At 43.9% G+C, this 16,982-nt stretch overlaps 1 protein-coding gene across 1 annotated transcript in view; it reads right to left on the bottom strand.

Annotated features, from left to right (window-relative positions):
- Positions 1 to 9,951: 9,951 nt before the first annotated feature.
- Positions 9,952 to 16,982, bottom strand: part of LOC143285271 (uncharacterized) — a 17,134-nt gene continuing 10,103 nt past the window's right edge. Inside the window, exons 4-5 of the mRNA XM_076592529.1 lie at positions 14,733 to 14,944; positions 9,952 to 10,736 (exon numbers count right to left, since the gene is read on the bottom strand). Of these exons, the coding sequence (XP_076448644.1) occupies positions 9,952 to 10,736; positions 14,733 to 14,944 (997 nt within the window). The remainder of the gene's footprint in view (positions 10,737 to 14,732; positions 14,945 to 16,982) is intronic.

The raw sequence follows: 16,982 nt of genomic DNA, 5'->3' as shown, positions 1-16,982 counted from the left end.
TTGGTGAGACCTCTGGATATTGGCCGTCGTGGCTTGTGGTGGAGGGCACTGATGATGACAAGCCCTTGTCGGCTCTCAGCCCCTTCGCCATCCAGAAGGGCTTCCAGTGTCTAGCAGGCTCACTGAAGTCTGTCAAGAGGTTGAGAAGCGGAGCGTTTCTGGTAGAGACAGCGTCAAAAAGGCAGACACAGCTTCTGCTTAAAGTGGCCACTTTTGTGGATAGGGTGGTGAAGGTTTCCCCTCACAAAGGACTGAACTGCTCGAAGGCGGTCATCAGATGCCCTGAATTGAGAGGAGTATCTGAGGCAGAGATTAAGTGCGAGCTGTCCTCTCAGGGAGTGACGGATGTTTACAGGGTGACAGTAAGGAAGGGGTCAGACAGAGTCCCGACAAATACATTCTTCCTCACCTTCTGCTGCCCGAATGTCCCCTCTACGGTGTTTCAAGTGCCAGAAATTCGGACACGTGCGGGACCGCTGCAAGGAGGAAGAGGCGTGTGGCACCTGTTCAAAGGTGGCGCACCAGGGCGAATGCGTCAGTCCAGCCCGTTGTGTGAACTGCAGAGGCGGCCACCCGTCTTCATCTAAAGACTGCCCTACCTGGAAAAAAAAGAAAAAGAAATCCAGAAGATGAAGACGGAGAAGAAAATATCGTTCTTTGAGGCCCGTAAACAAGTGTAGGCTGCATTGCCTAAGGCGTCTTACGCTTGTGTCGGCAGACCCAGGATGGTGGCCGTTGCGATCCAGACGACGTCCACAGGGACACAGATGGACGACTTACCTACCTTAGTAAAACCATTGGCCTTGGGTGGAGGCACTGTATCCATCCCGTCCCATCCTGTACGACGGTCCTCAGGGGCTGCTGGGCAGGGGCGGAGGGCCTCGGGCGTCCGCCTCCCGTCCCTCCCCCCCCGCCACCCCCCCGGTCCCCCCTCGTCGCGCCTCTCGTCTGCCTGCCCCTCGGGGTGGTGGGAGTGCCCAGAAATCCCCCGTACCTCCAAAACCCAAGGAGAGGAGGGTTGCGGCCTCGGCGGGGTCAGGGAGAGCCGAGGTGGTGGATATTCCAGCTTGGTCGCAATCGGACAGGATTTTAGGTACCAAAAATAGATATGCGGTCTTGGCCGACCTTGAGCCACTGCAAGCAGAGGAGCAGGAGGTAGCGATGGATTAGGTTGCTGCTTTGTTTTTAACCTTTTTAATGGCGGTAATTCATTGGAACATCCGTGGGTTTTACGCCAATCTCGAGGAACTCCAGCTGCTTTGTCGTCCTTCAGTGCTGGCACTGCAAGAGACTCTGCAAAGAGATGGCAAGTTTTTGTCTCTCTCTGGTTTTAACTCCATTTTTAAACCCGCTCAACCGAAGCAAGAGGGATTGACGGGAGGTGTCGCTCCTTTTATACGTAAGTCCGTTTTATACAGTACAGTTCCTTTAAGCACCCCTTTACAGGAGGTGGCAGTCAGAGTCACACTTAAGAAAACAATCACTGTCTGTTCTCTGTATCTTCCTCCGTCCGTCTGTGTTCTGAGGCAGGACCTCATGAACCTTGTCGACCAGCTCCCATGACCGTTTTTACTGTTGGGCGACTTCAATGGCCACTCCCTGCTCTGGGGAAGTGAGGTGACATCAGCCCGAGGTCTTCTTTGGAAAACCTTCTTTCTGATATGGACCTGTGCTGTCTTAACGACAAGTCACCCACTTACTTTCATCTGTCCTCTGGAAAGCTCTCGTGTTTAGATCTGTCGGTCTGTGATCCATCGTTGGTCCTGGACTACGAGTGGAAAGTGCACGACGATCTGCACGGGAGTGACCACTTTCCTGTCGTCCTCCGCCCCACAGATGGGGAAGGTGACTCTCTGCCTGACCGCCTGAACTATGACAAAGCCGACTGGGGGAATTTTTACCACAAAGTTAAGAGCAGAGCTGCAGGAAGAAACAGTCTTACAAGGCAAGGATCCTGCTGACACTTTGACATGGATCATATTAGATTGCGCCAAAGCAGCAGTCCCATCGTCTACCTCCAAGCCTCAGATGCCAAGAACGCCCTGGTTCAACGCTGGAAGAGAGCGCAACGACGCGTCTTTCGGAGACCAGAGACTGATCTCGTTCAAACCCATCAACAGCTGAGGGCGAAAGCCAGGTATGTTTTTAAAAAGAGCCAGAGAAAATCATGGAGAGATTTTTGCTTTTTCTTAACCTCCAACACACCCAAGAAGAAAGTGTGGAGGGTTTAAAAAAAAAATAACGTCTGCCCAACTTTTCACCATCTTAAACTCTCCGACACTCTGGTCACAGAGAAGAAAGCAGTTGCTAATTTCCTTGCCTCCACAATCGAACTGAACTCTAGATCTGCCAACAAATCTGTTTGGTTTATCAAAACCAAAAACATGAAAGAAAAAATCTGCAACTTCTCTTCCGACAACACAGAGAGCTACAACCTTCCTTTCACTATGAATGAACTAAAATCTGCCCTTCAGACCTGCACGGATTCCCTCCAGGAATGGAAGAGGTCCATTATAAACTTTTAAAACATCTTCCCGAAACCTGTCTGGACACCCTGCTCAAAGTTTACAACCACATCTGGATTACAGGCTTTTTTTCCACCCTCCTGGCGGAAAGCCCTCATAATCCCGGTGCCAAAACCGGGAAAAGACCCCTCGAACCCCTCCAGCTACCGCCCAATGGCACTGACCAGCTGCATCTGCAAACTGATGGAGAAGATGGTCAACGGTAGACTGATGTGGAAACTAAAGACCGACGGCCTTCTGGCGAAAGAACAGTGTGGTATCCGCAAACATCGATCTACCGTTGACCATCTGGTTCGTCTGGAAACCACTGTAAGAAATGCCTTTGTAAGCAAACAGCATGTGGTGGCCATATTTTTTGACTTGGAGAAAGTTTACGATACCACCTGGAAATTTGGAATCCTCTCGGACCTGCACAAGCTCGGCTTCCGAGGACACCTACCCCAGTTCATCCACAACTTCTTGCAGGACAGACAATTCCAGGTGAGGGTCGGCACCACCCTGTCCGACATTCACGAGCAGAAGCTGCGTGTTCCGCAAGGGAGCATTCTGTCGCCGGCTCTCTTCAGCATCAAAATTAACGATATCGTTCAGTCGGTTCAGAAGGGATCGGACAGCTCGCTGTTCGTGGACGATTTCGCCCTGTATGCAACTGGCAGCACGTATGCCAGCATCCAGCGGCGGCTTCAGCTCTGCGTGGACAAAATTCAGTGTTGGGCAGAGGAGAATGATTTCACCTTTTCGTCCTCCAAAACTGAGTGTATTAATTTTCATAACTTTCACCAATTCTATCCGGACCCTGAAATCCGTCTGGGAAAATCCTCCATGCCGGCGGTTAAGGAAGCTAAATTTTTAAGGGTCGTTTTTGATCAGAAGCTGAACTTCCTCAGCCATATTAAACAGCTGAAAATATCTTGTCAAAAAGCCCTGAACATCATCCGAGTTGTGGCACACACGGACTGGGGTGCTGATAAGAGAACTCTCTTGCACCTATACAGAGCCCTGGTCCGGTCCAAACTGGATTACGGAAGTGTAGTATACGGCTCGTCTTACCTGAAACTGCTGGACCCTATACACCACCAAGGGCTCCGTCTCAGCTTAGGTGCGTTCCGCACCACCCCTGTGCACAGCATGTATGAACCGCCTCTCTCCAACCGCAGACTGAAGCTGACCTTAAACTATTACTTGAAACTGTTTTCTGAACCTACAAACCCTGCTTACAATGTTGTATTCAACAACCCCTTCAACAAGAAATTTAAAGACAACCCAAGCTGCATACCTCCTCTTGGACTCATCATTCAGCCGCACATAGAAAATGCCGATCTGGATGTTGGTGGCGTGTCTCAGACTTCTCCAAGTTCCCTGACAGCCCTCCGTGGACCTTTAGAACACCTGAGGTCCAATTCGATCTGGCCTCGTACCGTAAAGACTCCACCAGTTCACTGGCCTTCAGAACTTACTTTTCAGAACTCTGCCACAAATTTCCCACTTTCCAAAGAATCTTCACTGACGGTTCCAAGTCAGAGGACGGAATTGCTGCATCTGCGTTCTGTCCAGCCTTTCCTGACCGGCCCTCAACGGAACACATCCTGTCTGACAGCTCAGTGTACACTGCGGAACTGACCGCACTGGTTCTGGCGGTAAAAATGGTTCTCTCTTCAAAACAAAAGAGATTCATGATCTTTTCCGACTCCTTGTCAGCCCTGGAGGCGATCGCCTGCAGGAATCTTACTCATCCCAAACTGCTGGAATTCTACGAAGCTTTTACTCTGTAAAGAAGAAAGGATACTAGGTTGTGTTGGCCTGGGTTCCTGGACATGTTGGCATTCGTTGTAACGAAAGGGCAGGCCTGCTGGCCAAGAACGCTGCAAAGAAAGAATTATCGCGATCCTTTCTACCATACACAGACATGAAGCAGAAGGTGAACACTTATGTTAAGGATCTTTGACAAGAGGAGTGGAACACCGAGACGGACAACAAGCTCTTCCAGATCCGTCCAGACCTAAAAGAGACCCTCCTTTCAGGGGTGAAGAACCGAAAGGAGGAGTCTGTGCTGTGCAGACTGCATGGGGGGCACACTTTTTTTTTTTTCTTTTTTTTTTTTTTTACCCATTCTTACTTGTTGAAGGGAGAAGAGGCCCCTCAATGTATTCCCTGTGATGAGCCTCTCACCGTGAAACACGTGCTCCTTGACTATGGGATCTGCATGACGTTAGACACAGACATTTCACAGCGGTTTCTTTGAAGACTGTTTCGTGATGTCCCTCCGTGGGCGCTGATGGACTCCTTGAAAGAAGTGAACATTTTTAATCAGATTTGAAGGTTTTAAACTATGGAAGTTTTTTAAACTTTGAGTGGAAAGTTTGAAGTGGTGACTCGTTTTAATTGTTTTTTTTTACCCTTGTAGTAGTTATTAACATGGCGATAGCCTTGAGATGGCCTTAGTGGTCGGCGAGGCTCTAAGCACCATAATTTCATATATATATATATGTATCTCTCTCTCTCTCTCTCTCTCTCTCTCTCTCTATATATATATATATATATATATATATATATATATATATATATATATGTAACCGAAACAATCTTGTAACACAGGTTCATGTTTTGAAAATTATTGATAACAATTTAAGTGAAAACAACAACAACATGGCTTTAAAGATGTTATCATATATCATTGCAAAACGTTGTTGAATTTGCAACACACACACACACACACACACACACACACACACACACACAGAGTGAGTGAGAGAGAGAGAGAGACTGACACTGACACTATTTTATTGTACATTCAGCGTTAAGGCCCTTTAGACAAGAGGGGATGGGGGTGGGGGGTGGGTGACAGAGTGAGTAACGAGTGCCTGTGACCAGAAAGGAGGAACGAGAAATGTTATCTGTATATTTAGAATACCTGTTATGAATCTAAAAATATGTTTTGCACGTAGTGAGTGTGGCTGAATCGTGAGCTGTGCATATTCATGTGTGTGTGTGCGTATTGGGGTGGGGTGGACGTGACAGAAAATCCTAATGGTCATGTGAGACGAACGAACTGTGTGGATGAGACTGATTGCTGAGGATAATATTCCTTGTGGCAGATGTCCGTTGGATAGAAGCTGTGGAAGTAGAAAAAGAATGAATAAGGATTGAAATTTCCCCCCAGGCCTAGTTCAGATTGATGGATTTGTACAGTGGAACTCCGTTCATTTCACAGTTAGTCATCAGCGTTCCTATTTTGCGTTGGGTTGTGCGTTCTGTAGCGTAATATCTATAAGAAATTTCTCTCTCTCTCTCTCTTGATATACATACATACATGCATACATATACGTGTGTGTCTGTGTCTGTGTGTGTGTGTGTGGAGCGTCAGATTTCATTTCACAGTTAGTCATCGGCGTTCCTATTTTGCATTTGGTTATGCGTTCTGTAGCGTAATATCTATAAGAAATCTCTCTCTCTCTCTCTCTCTCTCTCTCTCTCTCTCTCTCTTGATATACATACATACGTACATACATATATACATACATAGACGTGTGTGTGTGTGTGTGTGTGTGTGTGTGTGTGTGTGTGTGTGTGTGTGTGTGAAGCGTCAGATTTTTGGGGAGACATTTCTTAAATTGGCTCAGAGCGTTTTATTAATTAGTTGAAGTGCAGAAATACGTTTGGTACCTTGTATGACGACAACAGCTTTCTGATGCGTCCAAAGATAATTATTGATATGATTCGATTGTGACAGCAACAAACAAGCGAGTTTGTTTTTGTGGGTGGTTTAATATGTGATGTTGATGAAGATCTGCTTTGAATCATTAAAAGTATTTGATTTACTGCCATGAGAATGCTGTTATAATATTGTTTGTTTGTTGTTGTTGTTTTTTTTATCTTAACCCCTTGGGCTGGGCATTGGGGAACAGAGTCAAAATGGCTTGAATTCCAGTACAATGGAGTGGAGTGATGGCCTAGAGGTAACGCGTCCGCCTAGGAAGCGAGAGATTCTGAGCGCCCTGGTTCGAATCACGGCTCAGCGCCGATATTTTCTCCCCTTCCACTAGACCTTGAGTGGTGGTCTGGACGCTAGTCATTCGGATGAGACGACAAACCGAGGTCCCGTGTGCAGCATGCACTTAGCGCACGTAAATGAACCCACGGCAACAAAAGGTTTGTTCATTGAAAAATTCTGTAGAAAAATCCACTTCGATAGGGAAAAACAAATAAAACTGCACGAAGGAAAAAATATTTTAAAAAAGGGTGGCGCTGTAGTGTAGCAACGCTCTCTCCGTGGGGAGAGTAGCCCGAATTTCACACAGAGAAATCTGTTGTGATAAAAAGAAATACAAATACACAATGCAATACACAACCTTTATTGTTAAAACTTAAGAACTGAGATTTCTTTTTCTTTTTGGCAGCAGAACGTGTCCAACAAAAAAAAAAAAAGAAGAAAACAACAAACAAAGAAAACGAATGAAAAAAAAGAAAAGATAACTTGAACGGCACCAAATGGAAATAGCTATATACAAATGCACAGATTATTGAAATTCTCATGCCCCTTCCAAGTGCAGTGTGTGTGTGTGTGTGTGTGTGTGTGTGTGTGTGTGTGTTTGTTTGTGTGTGTGTGTGTGTGTGTGTATGTCTCTCTCTCTTTCTCTCTCTCCCCATCTCTCTCTCTCTCCCTCTTTGCCTCTCTCTCTCTCCCTCTCTGTCTCTCTCTCTCTCCCTCTCTTTCTCTTTCTCTCTCTCCCCCTCTCTCTCTCCCTTTCTCTCTCTCCCTCTCTCTCCCTCTCTCTCTTTCTCTCTCTCTCTCTCTCTCTCTCTCTCTCTCCTCTCTCTCTCCCTCTCTCCCCACCTCTCTCTCTCCGTCCCTCTCCCTCCCTCTCTCCTTCTCTCCCTCTCTCTGTGTTCATAAGTATGGTATCATCAGTTTTGATGAGCAAAAGCAAAACAGTTCCAAGAGGGGAAGAATTTATGAAATGAAGAATGGTGAGTCATAACACCCTCCCTTGTGAGCTCGCTCTATTTCTGGCTACAGAGGATCGAGTATACTCTTCATCAGCAGTCTAAAGGGTTAAGTTAACCAGCATGAGATGACACAGTCTATAAACGAACAAGATTAGGAAGCTTATGTAAAGGAGAGAATAAACTGTACTCACAATGAACGTTCGTAACTTGATTTAACCCTTTCACCGCTAAGCTCGCATTTATGCACAGGCGTGGAAGAGGACCCATGTCACTGAAAGGTGACCATTCATTGGTCTGTTATCCATGAACCAACTTCTCTTAATGTTCGGTGGTAGGATAGGCCATATTTTCTATACATCACATGGGGAATCCCCAGCTATTCTTAGCCACTGTCTTTTCTGTGTTTATACCACAAGGGAATTTTGTACTCCAAATTGACTGGCGGTGAAAGAGTTAAAGCATATGCTTAATTTCATAGCTAACATCACAAAAACTGATTTTAAAGAAGCCTTCGCTTTGATCTTTCAGTCAGATGTATTTTAAGTATATGATTAATTTCATGCAAAATATAACGCCCGTCAGTCAACTGTGTGTGAGTAAGCCATATAACTAACTCAACCGTTTGTTACACAGAATCATACCTACCGTGTTCTGTTAGGCAAAAGCCAACAGGGGTACCTTGACCAGCGGCTGAGGGAAATTGGTGACATTCCAGTGTTGTTGTGCACGAATATTCAAAGCCCAGACACACCAGAACACTAAGGCACAGCAGCATATCCATGGTATCTCTCTCTCTCTCTCTCTCTCTCTCTCTATATATATATATATATATAGTGCGTTTTTTGTTTGTTTGTTTGTTGTTTGGAATGAGTGGTGGGGGTGGGCGGGTGCGGGTCTTTATTTTGATTGGGTTGAGCAGAGTTTGATACTAACATTACAGCAGTGTGTCGAAATAAACCAAATCAACCACCATTATCAACACCCTCCACAACCCTCCCACTTCTGCTCCCAATGTCTGCAGCTGGCTTTGAATGAAAATTGTGAGGAAACTTATGTCTTCTTCTCCTCCTCCTCCTCCTCTCTTCCTCTCCTCCTCCTCCTTCTTCTTCTTTCTTGTCTCATACTTTCTTTTTTAATTGTTGTTTGTTAATTTGTTTTATTTTATTGTTCTTCATCGTCAATGTTCTGGAATTCAGGGGAGAAAATATGTCAATATATAGCGAGTCGAAATGTTGAATTATCTACCCTGTCGTCGTTTCAGAAGTTTACCCTTTGGAATGTTTCAACACGCTTTTGCACCCACGTTCCTGTGTGTGAAACACCCCCCAGCGCCAAATAATTTAGACTCGAAGCCTTGTCACAGGCTCTGGTTCATGTGAAAACAACATATTGGACTTGTTCATTTCGAACCAGTCAGGGATCAGGGGGCAAAGATTAGTCATTGTTCAGTTGCTTTGGAAAATGGCTGCAGCTGTCAAGTTTTATTACAATATGAAATATGTTCCGTTTAATTATGACCCCGTTATGTCCACTAAAGTAGCTTTTGGCGGTGCACTGTTTAGTCGACTAACGTCGTTTATGGCGGCGAAAGAGTAGATTGGGCTTGAAGCCTCAAGTCACTGACAGAGAATTCCAATGGGCAGCGTTTGTCCCTGTGATAACTGTCTAATAATGATAATAAGAAGCAAAAGAAGAACATTTTTGAATACAGATTGAAGGTTGCAGTCTTTTATATGATCAACCGAAAACAGAAAGCGAGAATAAACCTGTATGTGAGACTTCTAAACTTACCAGTGAAAATCTGTCTCTCTCTCTCTCTCTCTCTCTCTCTCTCTCTCTCTCTCTCTCTTAGATATTTTAGATATATTTGCTGCAATACGTTTATGATGAAACTTAGTGTGATTATTGGAAATATCAGGTTCTAGTTTTTTTTATGGAATGATTTTTTGCTGCACTTATTTGGGGTTTTTTTTGGTTACACATGCGATCAGTTGCAAAAACAGGATACATTGTTATAGTAGATTTGTCGGAATAGGAGAAAAAATACGGCGAAAGAAAAGTGTAAAAGTGAAGTGAATTATTTCATGGAAACATGAGAAAAAAAAGTGGTTCTTTTTATTCAAAAATGGAATGTTTTGTTCGAAAAAATAGTATATATGATGGCAGTGTATATTTGACAAAATGAGAAGTAAATTAACTGTCTACCATATTCAATGGATCTTTTCATGGAGACGGTGCTGTACTGGAATCTTTTCACTTGTCTGGCGAGGGCAATGTTCAGTTCTGATCGACAACGGAAGAAATGTCCACATCCCTGATATTTTAAGGGCCGAGAACCCGTACGGGTATACGTATCACAGGACAAATGAATCACTTTATTTGGGGGAAGTGGTGGATGGACTTATATCCAGATCCACACAGATTGGCGCGGGCTCTCAATGGGGCAACAAGCATTCCTTTTGGGAACTTCTGGATGGGTTCAAGTCCACAAAGTCTTCTTCATGGGCCAGGGGAGGAGACCGGACGGCAGGGTCGGAACGGAGGAGGTCGTGAGAGTTGTCTGCTGCCTTGGAGCGTGCCGGAGGTGGAGGGTGCTTGGCGGGGCTGTCCGAATGACTGCTGCTGCTGTCCGGAGAGTTGGACTCTGTTCTGGAGTTCCGCTTGCTGCCGCTAGCCAGCTGGCTCTCCGTCTCGCTGACCACCTCACAGCCACTGCCCGCTCCGCTGGCCACGTCCAAAGTGCCCGCGGAAGGGCAGGTCCCGTGGCCTGGGGAACACTCGCTGTTGGAGAGGGAGGTTGGGGTGTGGTCCGGTTCACAAGCTGGTGCTGTGGTTGGCTGGGTACGCTCCTGGGCTTTGTCTTCAAGGTTTGCGGACCTGTCGTCTTCTCTGGCTTCACTGACGCCTTTGGAAGTGGTGGGCCCCCCGCCGCTCCCCGCCTTGCCGCCGCTGTGCTTGCCTCGCCCTTTGCCCTCACCTCCTCCTCCTCGTCCGTGTCGGAAGGCCAGGTCCCGTGCATGCGCACGTCCTCCTCATCCTCCTCCCCCCTCACCCCCACCCTCTGCTCCTCCTCCTCCTCCCCCTCCCTCACCCCTTTCCTGCCCTCGTCGGGCCTCGTCGAGGGGTGCTGCCGCTGTGACCTGGGGGGGTGGAGATGGTGGGAGTGGGGAGGAGGGGCGGGGTGTGACCACAGGGATGCCGGCCGTCGGCTGTGGTTGACCTCCTCCTCGCTGGACACGTTGCCGTCCTCGTGGTGAACCAGGGCTGTGCGGGACAACACAACACAACACACACACACACACACACACACACACACACGGGACGGGGTCAGTGTCAACGTCTGGGTGTGAGGGAGATGGAGAGGCGGAGTCGTCAAGTCGTGGGATTACTAGTGGTAGTTTGGTAACTGTCAGCAGCAGCATGCAATAGTAGTAGTAGTAGTAGTAGTAGCAGTATACATGTACGAGTAGTACAAATGTAGTGGCAGCAGTGGCAGCAGCAGTAGTTATGGTTGTACTAGTGGTAGTCGTATTAGCAGCAGCATCGGAGGCAGCGGCAGTAGTAGTCGTATAAATTTAGGAGTAGAAACAGCAGCAGTGGTAGAAGTAGTACTAGCGGTAGTAGCAGTAGCTGCAGTAGTAGTAATAACAATAGTAGTAGAAGCAGCTGTAGTAGTATCCGTAGCAGTTGTACTCATTTATGTTATTATTCGTTCATTCATTCATTGATTCACTGATTACCTCATTCATTCATTAGCCCGTTCATTCAATTTTACAATGATTCGTTTTCTTTTTATCTACAAGCTTAAATCTATTCACTTGACTTTATATCTGTAATTGTAAATCATCATAAGCAGCCCACTGTAGTGTAGCGACGCGCTCTCCCTGGGGAGAGCAGCCCGAATTTCACACAGAGAAATCTGTTGTGATAAAAAGAAATACAACTAACAAATAAATAACAAATAACGTTGCTGGCTATCATTTTGAATAGACCACACACCGATCTCTTCCTCACCCCCAACCCCCTTCCCCTCTTTTTCTCCTTTTTTTCTTTCTTTTTTTTTTTTTTTTTTTTTTTTTTTCTTGAATATTGGTTATTCACCAGCACCCGGGAGCGGCATACGTGGCTGGGACAAGATCATAAATAAATGAATTTGCTTCAACAGCTCGTAAGGGATTTAACTTTATGTTAGTGTTGCAGAGGTACTCTATTGCAGTTGTTTCCCTTAGAGCGAGACGAAAAGTAGACATTGTTGACGATTTTTAAAATTTCTTTTTCGTACTTATTTTTTTTCTAATGGTTTATCCATTATCATTTTTTTCAAAATATATTTTTGTTAGTTTTCTTTTGAGCAAATTCATCATCATCATCATCATCATCATCATCATCAACACTGTTATCTTCTTATTCACCATCTGCCCCTCCCTTTCTGTGTAGCTGCCTTCACATCTACACCCCATCTCGCTCCCTACGATCGGCTACGGATCCACTCTGTTTACACATACCCAGATTCAAACACTCCACTGTCGGCCGCCGCTCTTTCTCTGTCTCTGGACCTTGTATTTGGAATTAGCCCTTTGCTTCGTCAGGTCTCCACACTCAGCTCTTTCAAGTCAGGCCTTAAAACCCACCTCTTCCCAAGATAGCCTTCCTTCTCCACCTTTTCCATTTCTTTTTCAGTCTAGAGTTATGCATGCGTATGACTGACTGGTGTGAAAGCACTTTGATTTGTCTCTGCACAAGATTTAGTGCTATATAAATACTCATTATTATTATTATCATCATCAAATTATCTTCAAGTGTGCTTCAATGCTGCTGCTCTTTTTCACCATCATCATCAGTAGTACTACTACTAGTAGTAGCAGCAACAACAGTAAAGTAGTAGTTTAAACAGCAGGAGCAGCAGCATTATACAATATATACATGTGACCAAGTGCTATGCTTGCTCCAATACTTACCTCACGCACAAGCTGTATTAGCAGATGACAGTTTTCGCAACTAATCTAGGGGCAGAATGTGTGACGTCACCCCGCTTACATCATTTTGTCCTCTTCACCGGACAACCTACTCACCGCTGAACCAGTGTTGCGTCACCATACGCTATTGGCTGAGCTGGAATCTGTGTTTCTTCTTCATGGTATTTAATCAATATCTCTTTTGTCGGATCAGTAAACTACAAGTATTATATACTGGCAGAATCGTCACAATTCCATCTATAAGTCTATTCCATTTATGTTTGCCTACGTTAAACTGATTTAACGCAGTTTGTAATTTTCAGTGATCAGCTCGCTAAAACTGACCCTGTTCAGGTGACTTAAATTAAGATTTTAAATTCAACACTTCATTTTATATTCATTAGCATTAAGCTCTTTCTTTTGCAACTTATCCGACGTAAATTGGTTCAGGGATCATTTAGAAATCTGTCACTGAACACCTTGTCAGAAACACAGTTGTCGTTGGATTTGGCCTGATTAGTGCCAGTCTGCTTTGCAACACACGTGACTGTCTTTGTAGTCCACTTAACCTGCATAAATTGGTACAGTGAGTGATGAGTGGTCATTTCATACCTGGTCAGTCATCTGACCAGAGCTGCTCTCTCTCTCTCTCTCTTTTGCTGTGTTGCGAGCAGTGTGTTTGTCGTGTGTGTCCCCACAATGGCTGACATCTCGCTACGCATTGCTGTAAGTACTAGTGTGTAGAATGTGTTGATTTATAAATTGTATTGTTTGACACAGTATTTGTGTTCATATGTGTATGTTCAGTTATTGCTTTGACATGTTAGTCATAGCTCCACTATGATTGGTCTAAATAATTGCCATGTCGTCACATGCTTGGAGCAGTGTTCCATTTGATTCTTCTTAACGTCACAGTCAGTGACGTCTCTGGACACTAATAGTTTGTTGGAGAATATTTTAGTGGGTGCATATGATGCGTTCTTTCTCATTTGCTGTCACTGAAGAAGGTTAGTGTTTCACTGATGCTCAGTACTCTAAGATGTGTGTAGTATTCTATTGTGGTGATTACAAGATAGTGTTTGATTAATATCAGTTATTGGTTAAAACCACCTGATATGTATCAGTCTTAATTGTAATTAATTTTAGTTATCATGCTCTCTCCTATATGGCTTACTCCAGTATAAAGATAGTGTTTGATGAATGAATGTCAGTTATTGGTTAAAACCACCTGATATGTATCAGTCTGTTAATTGTAATTTAGTTATCATGCTCTCTCCGCTTACTCCAGTATAGTGCTACATGATAAACTGATTCATTTGAGTCACTTTGACACAGTATAAGCTTTACCTAATCTATACTGTCAGTGTACTTTCACCAAGTCAGCATCGCTTCAATCACTTTAACTGCTCTATTTAAAATGTATTAGAAATGTCATTTGATGTCAGCGTTTGGTCTTCACACATATGCATTATGTTGTTGCGTATCCCAAACTCGACATGTTGTACTTATGACATTTGTTTGTGTCATTCCAGGCACTGTCTTCTCTTCTCTTAGTTCTTCTCTTCTAGTCTTCTTCTCCTGGTTGTCTTCTCTCTTAGTTCTTCTTTTTTTTATATCTTCTGTTCTCTTCTTAGTTTTCTCTTTTTATGTTCTCATAACTATTGTAAATAAAGCAATAGAAAAACCCATTTGTGACTGGCCTCTACATGTTCCTGGCCTGTGCGGGGGAATTCTTATCTATCCTTTTATCATATAAATCATTTAGTTAGTTCTTTTGTACTGTACCCTTGAATAACCACTTGGTAACACGGCTACAAAAGTGGCGTCGCCGAAAGGATTTTGATCCAATCCGACAGGAAGATCCTTCAAAAATATCCTTACGACAGGATAGATCCATAACAAAATAGATCCAAATTATTCCCTTTAAGGTTTCAAATCTTGTTTCCAAATTCAATCCATCCCTAAACCACAGCCCTTTACCACCAAGTGTACCTTGTTGCAACTTGGTGCTGTGAGCATAGGATGTGCTAAGTCTTTTAATCTCTAATAATAAATCACAGCTCCTAGCCAAGCTAACTCTATTACACACACACACACACACACACACACACACACACACACACACACATATATATATATATATATATATAGAGAGAGAGAGAGAGAGAGAGAGAGAGAGAGAGAGATTAATGCTGATTGTTAGTAATAGTAGTAGAAGCAGCAGCAACAACAGTAGAAGCAGCAGCATTATCATTAGTACTGTCATGAACATCATAAACTGGTTACTGTCCACATGTCCACTGACCAGCGGCCACAGTGCTGTAGGCCGGAGGGGGGTCGCAGTGGCGGTGGCGGTGGCGATGCCCGTATGGCGAGCCCCCACCCCCTTGAGGACTGACCACGTCCTTGTAAGAGGGCGGGGCGAACTGCTGCGTCAGGTCCGTTTCGTTCTTGTACTCACATGCCCCGCCCCCTTCTGACGTGTAACGCACTGATTGGTCCGCGTTGCGACCGTGCCTGAGGAAGGGGAAGACCAATGAGATTGTTGGTACATGTTTTCTGATTCTGGGTGATACTTGCAGTCGACAATTTTCTTTGTTCACAGTCAAAAGGTTGAAGCTCACTTGCAATTTATTTTCAGTGATCTCTCACCACCTTCATAAGCAAAACCGATGTATTCAGGAAAGTCTTGGGTCGGACATGCTGTGTATTCGGATGAACTGAGTTCACTGCTGTATGTAATTAAAACGTCTCGACTGCCTGAGAACGTATCACGTACGTGCATAGTGATGTCACTGATGACGCAATCATAAAAATGGAAATACCTCTGGAAGGCTGAAAATTCACACAGTTTATCTAGAGTGGTTTATCTCCAGACGATTTTCTCAGTTTTAGGCTCACTGTTTTTGAAGTTGTTTTATGACTTGAAACACCACTTTGTACTGTTCTTCACCTGGCACTGAAGGGGTTTAAAAGTTGCCTGCCTACAGGCGCACGACCGTGGTGTTTTCAAAAAAGACTGTCATCAGTCGGAGGGGGGTAAGGGGGTGGGGTGGGGGGGGGGATCCAGTTCTTTAAGACCAGCATCCCTGTTGAGGTTAACTCTCTCCATACGAACGGCGAAAGAGACGACGTTAACAGCGTTTCAGCCCAATTACCATCATCAAAATATTGCAGTCGGAAGGTTCTTATACTGAAGATGTAAATGTTGACAAAGAAAACCACAATTCTGACGACGGAAGCTAAAGGTTGGGTCATTCAGACACCCACTGGACATCCGAGGGGTCTGTGTAGAGGAGAAGAGAGGACTGGCCGTACTGAGTGAGTTAAGCTGGATTCGGGCGACTTCTTTTACTTCCCTCTTCCCAGAAATGTGTGTCAGTGCACAGCACCTAGGTGTGTGTCCCGTTGTATTTGTTATGTAATTCTTGACACTCTTTTACAACACACCAAGATCGAGCGCCTGTGGCGAGACAACATGAAATCAGTTCACTGTCCAACCAAAAACATTTTTTTGTATCAATTTTGTTGATGAAGGCTGTAAGAGACCATATAATTATAAATATACAAACGAAATAATGTTTGAAGTGCAATATGCAACTTTCTTATTTCTGAGTAAAGAAAATTGTCTATTATATCAATGATTTGGGGGCACGTGCATACTCTGTGTGTGTGTGTGTGTGTGTGTGTGTGTGTGTGTGTGTGTGTGTGTGTGTTGGAGAGAGAGAGAGAGAGAGTGAGAGAATCAGGAAACTGTAAAAAAAAAAGGGAGCCTGTGGGATACAGACAACAGACAGGAAAAACAACAATAACACAAACACGAGAAGACAGGAGACTGGAAATTAAAATAAAAGAAGAAAAAAACAGAAAAAAAACAAAAACAAAACCGACAGCAAATAAAGCAAAATTAAACAAAATTATAAAAAGAAAAAGAAGATAGAATAAAATAAGATAAAAGTAAAGAGGGGCAAAAAAATCAAACAGAAAAAAGAATAAAATAACAACAACAACAAGAAACGGGACTAAGAAAAACAAACCATGAGACCTAGAATGAAAGAAAAGGGTTAGAGACACACGTTTGCACACACACAAAAAAGACGTGTTTTTTTTAATATAAAGGGTTCGCTCAGGACGACGACAAACATAACGGTGGAGTGGAAAAGTAAAGAGACAACAGTATACACAAAGACTTCTTTTTTTCTTTTTTTCAAAATGTTATTATTATTATTATTATTATTATTATTATTATTATTATTATTTATTGTTGTTGTTGTTGTTGTTCATGACAAGAGACAACAGTATACTCAAAGGCTTCATTTTTTTTCTCTTTTTGTTGTTGTTGATGACAAGAGAACAGTATACACAAAGACTTCTTTTTCTTTCTTTTTTTTTTTTTTTTTGTCCTTTTTTGTTGTTGTTATTGTTGTTTTTGTTGTTGATGATGATGATGACAAGGGACAACAGTATACACAATGACTTTTTTCTTCTTTTTTTCTCCTTTTTTGTTTTTGTTGTTGTTGTTGTTGATGACAAGAGAACAGTATGCACAAAGACT

This window comes from Babylonia areolata, chromosome 8 (genome assembly GCF_041734735.1).
Source record: "Babylonia areolata isolate BAREFJ2019XMU chromosome 8, ASM4173473v1, whole genome shotgun sequence".
Classification (NCBI taxonomy): Eukaryota; Metazoa; Mollusca; class Gastropoda; order Neogastropoda; family Buccinidae; genus Babylonia; species Babylonia areolata.
Note: the sequence above shows the minus strand (reverse complement) of the source record. Positions and strands in the feature narration are given on the sequence as shown.